Source organism: Trachinotus anak, unplaced genomic scaffold (assembly GCF_046630095.1).
Source record: "Trachinotus anak isolate AG129_WGS33_773 ecotype Australia unplaced genomic scaffold, CSIRO_AGI_Tana_v1 ptg000018l, whole genome shotgun sequence".
In the NCBI taxonomy this organism is placed as follows: domain Eukaryota; kingdom Metazoa; phylum Chordata; class Actinopteri; order Carangiformes; family Carangidae; genus Trachinotus; species Trachinotus anak.
Window position 1 is genome coordinate 3,272,911 of NW_027273869.1, and position 4,622 is coordinate 3,277,532.

A 4,622-nucleotide genomic window follows, 5' to 3' on the forward strand; every position below is an offset into this window, starting at 1 on the left:
TTTGGAGGAGGGTGTTGTCTCCCTCAAACTCCTGGGGAATGACATGTTTACGTCGAAACATTTTGTGTTTAGTTTGTGTTTACTTCTGTAAACTGTATGAGGAGATAATCCACTATGCAGTGAAACTGCGAACAACCTGATACGTGTGTAGAACAGGAACGAACTGAGCATTAACAGTAACTGTAAGTTCACATCATCGTGTTCTATCCTTTGAAGTGTTCTGTGCTTTGAAGGACAGGAAGTGACATCATACATTTTTGGCTTCGCCCATATTTGGAAGATCCAAACATCGATGACATCACATACACATTGGATCACATTGCATCTTCAAAAATGGGTGGGGCATCTTGACTCTCCAGATAGAAGAGCTCAAAAATAAACTTGCTAATAGCCAAGACTTGCAAGATCAATACAAAGAGCTCAAAGCTGAAAGAAAAGCAGCCAGCGATTTAAATAAACGCCTTCAAAAGGAAGTGCAGAGGTATCGCAGTCAACTCCAGACTCAAATAGCTTTGGAGGAAAAATGGAGGGCTGCAGAAGAAGAAAAGGAAAACCTGATCAAAAGCAATGAGCTGCTCCAACAAGAAGTTGTGGAGATAAATAAAAAGCTTAAGGATCAGAAGACACTGGAGGGTAAGTATGACAACATAAAGGCAGAAAATAAAACCCTGAGCCAGCAAAATAATGTGCTGCAGCAGAAGGTTCAGGACCTCCTGCAGAAAATCTCCAGGCAAGATCACCTGGAGGAGAAACAGAAACGAAAGCAGGAGGAGAACCAGGCTTTAGGTCAGATCACCGTTAGCCTTCAACGACAGGTTCAGGAACTGACCCACAAACTGAAGGATGAAGAGAAGATGAGGGCCCACTATCAAACAATGAAAGATGAAAAGGGGTCCAAGATGGACTCAAATTACAAACTACAATGTAGAGTCCAAGAGCTTCAAGAGATATATGAAAATGCAAAACCTTGGCTCAACAAATATCATAATATGAAAGCTCAGATGGAGGCCATTGACAGTGAGAAGGCCACCGTTATGCAGGAATTTGAGGAGCTTCACAACAAGGTCAGACGACTAAAAGTTTTCAGCAGCCAATGTAATGAAATGAAATTAGCTCAAGAGAGCGTTAGCCAGGAGATCTCTGTTCTGCACAACCAAATCCTGAAGCTCAGCAAAGAGCTTCAGGATTTGGAAGGTGTGGAGGCCAGATATAAGACCATGAAAGCAGAAAAAGACGTGGCATGTCAGCAAAGGTCTGTCCTGAGAAGAAAAATGGGACAACTGAACCACAAGCTCAGAAACAAGAGAGTAATTAGAGCCGATAAAGACAAAGCAGAGGAAGAGAACAAAGCAGGTGTGAGCATAGATACTATCCTGGAGATGAAGAAGGAGCTGGCTGACCCACAGGTCCTTATATTTGGCCAGAACGGCTTCTATCCTGAGTCAAGCTACGGCCGACCAGAGAGCAATCTAAGCCCCCTCTGAGCTGGTCAGAGGGAAGCTGGAGCTGTGTTGTAGCTCCTTTGCTTCTTTATGCATCAGTATCTCTCGTTGATCCAGTTTTTCCCATTTAATAAAATGAAATTCAATAAAAGCATTTTAACTGACTTTTTGTTTTGATGGATCCTTTAATTCATGATTTGCTGTCAAAGGTGAACAGAGTTGCAACTGTTGAACTCAAAATGACAGTTAAGTTTACTCAGGTTAAAGTGTTTGAGTATAGAATATAATACATTGGTTGAATAATAATTACCAATAAAAACTTGGATGAGAATATTAATTTCTAAGAGCATTGATACTTGATGTATTAGCCACATAAATGACGTAGTTCTAGGGATGTTGGTCTGTTCACCACTTTCATCCAGACTGAAATATCAACAACTGGTGGACGGATCGCAGTGAAATTAGGTTCATTCATGATCTCCCGAGGAGTTCTCTGTACACATTCTGCAGGTATCTCTGACTCTGAAGCTGCAGGATCCAGGTCTGCCAAAACATTCATTATTATTATTATTATTATTATTATTATTATTATTATTATTATTATTATTATTATTATTATTATTATTATTATTTAGGTTTCTTCCTGTTTAAAGGGAGTTTTCCTCTCCACTGTGGGCATTGATGGGCTTCTCTCTATAATATTTTAAGGTCTTGACTTTACCCTGTAAAGTGCCTTGAGATAATGTTTGTTCTGATTCAACGTGATACAAATAAAGTTTCTTTCATTGTGATGTAATACTTATATAAAAACTGTTGCTCTCTAAATAGATCATTTGGTGCAGGGTGAGCATGTGTAGTCATGATGTTGGAGCCCTAATACTGAAATAACATCATCATACACAGAGCTGCTCTGTGTCTGAAACCCCTCACAGCAGGTTACATACTCTATGTTGAAAACGAGCCGTCAGGACCTCTGTATTTCCTTATGTCCCAGATTGAAATCGATTGGACACATTGTTCTGTTGTTGTATTATAAGTGTGTCCATTGAACTTCATTAGATAAAGTTTTTGTTAATACAGGCGTCACTATTCTGTTGCAGACTGGATGTGAAGCCACCACAGGCTGGATGACAGGGCTCAACGTCATCATGTCCATGTTGGTACACACAAGTAAACGAGCCCCGAGTGTTGGTGCACAGAGAATCACAAGGACACAAAGTGTGTTTGAAGGAAGCACACAGGTCGTGACCAAACAAAACAAACAGCCGAAGCAAATCGAATCTCACAAAACAGAAGAAGATGAATGGACTAAATGTATGATCGGTTAGACTGACAAGGACATCACGGAGCCAAGCTGAGCTACCACCACCTGCCGTCCCAGTGAATGATCCCATCTGTAACTGTGACGCTGGCTGCATTCAGGGAGTGAATGTGGCCCAGCAGATCTTCACCAGGCAGGGGCCCGTCCTCTTCAGTTGTGGAGGCATCAAAAGACATAAACAGAATCTCTGTTTTGTCTGGCTCCTCTGCAGGTTCAAAGGTGACCAGCTCCACGCAGGTCAGCTGATTGAAATCCTTCAGCAGCTCCTGCAGCTGAAAGACACACACACACACACACACACACAAAGATGTGAGTGTCTCAGATCAGAAGTGGTAAAGTAATTCTGGGAGAGAAATGCTGGGCTGAAATGTACAGATGACCTTTATCTTACTGAGGAAAAGACTGATTTAGTTTAAATAAAGACACTGAATGAATAAAGAACAACACAAGCTAACACACAATTCAACTTTCATTAAAGCTGTACTGTATTTCTAGAATAAGGTAAAGGCAGCCATCCATGAGTGAACCTCACACACTGTCACCTCACGTTCTGTCCTCTATACCCAAACAAAACAGAGTTACAGCCATGCTAGGAGCTCTGTCAGGCTGTACTGGCTAAATGCTAATGTTAGCATGCTAACACGCTCACAATGACATTGTTGACAATCTGATGTTAAGCAGGTATGATGTTTACAGTTGGGAAGAAAATCCCAAATCATTCTGGTGGATTTGGGAATATGATTAAATATTTGGGCGACTCTGAATCCAACACTGAGCAAAAAAGAAAACGTGGAGTATACAGTACAAATAATATCAAGATTGTCAATATCACTGTGGACTCACATTTAGTCCAATCCAATCACTGTTTGAAACACTTGATATCTACTTCATCATCATGGCGCCATCATTAAGACAGAACAATAATATAACCACTAAATACCGTTATCAGAGTCTAAGCAGCTGGTGAGGATTTCATTACCACATGTAACAAGTGCTGTTGAAGTTTTCCTGAAGCAGGACTGAGGCCATCTGGGGTTTGGAACCCCTGAGCTTGGTATCCCCAGAGAGGGTGACTTATGGGAACTGGGTAACCGTGGGCTACAGACACATACACACAAGTTGAGGCTGTGACATCACATGTGCAAAGCCACGGCACTACCTCCACCTGGTTCAGCAGAGAGATCATGTACAGGTAAGACTTTCATCATCAGTGATCAGGGAAGGATGATAAAGGACCATCTGGTATGTGGCCTCACACAGGACAAGACGTCTGTCCACAGGAGATCCAGCTGCTGTCCCTCACGTCCTGTTGGTCCTGTTGTTGAGCAGCTGTAACATCTGTCCTCAGCCTCTCTGGCTGCATGTGCTGCAGTCAGCTGACCCGCTGGTTGTTTGTCTTCCTGCAGGTCTTCATGTGCGTTCGGTTCCACCTCGCTCTGTCTGATCAGTGGATTTGACGTGTTGCTGCTGCTCAGAGACCGGTGGGTGTGGTTGTATGATGACAGCTGTGGACAGAAGTGTGGGGTGGAGGTTTGTGCTGGAGTGTTGTAATTTATTCGATTATTATGGGATGTGCTGCAGTGGCTCCCACTTCAGCCCAGAGACTAACTTCATATCATTTGAAGTTACACTGTTTATTTCTTCTATACTCAGGGAATGTCAGTCAGTTTCTACCAGTTTATATTATAGAGTTATTGTCTTCCTGTGACAGTGTTGTGTACAGTAATCATTAAGTAACCATGGTAACCAGAGTGTTGACACTCTGTTGGCCCTGCTTTATATGAAAGCAGAGCAGTGTGATACCCAGGTCAGCAACAGAAGCTGTGTGGATGAAATGATCCACTGAGTCAGAGAGGAAA

At 42.3% G+C, this 4,622-nt stretch overlaps 1 protein-coding gene across 1 annotated transcript; it reads left to right on the forward strand.

Moving 5' to 3' along the window:
- Window positions 1–338: 338 nt before the first annotated feature.
- LOC139635580 (golgin subfamily A member 6-like protein 1) lies at window positions 339–2,029 on the forward strand (the record flags this gene model as incomplete). The annotated part of the gene is made up of 1 exon (XM_071503049.1): window positions 339–2,029. A coding segment is annotated over one exon (1,146 nt), but the record flags the coding sequence as incomplete, so codon positions are not given.
- Window positions 2,030–4,622: the final 2,593 nt, after the last annotated feature.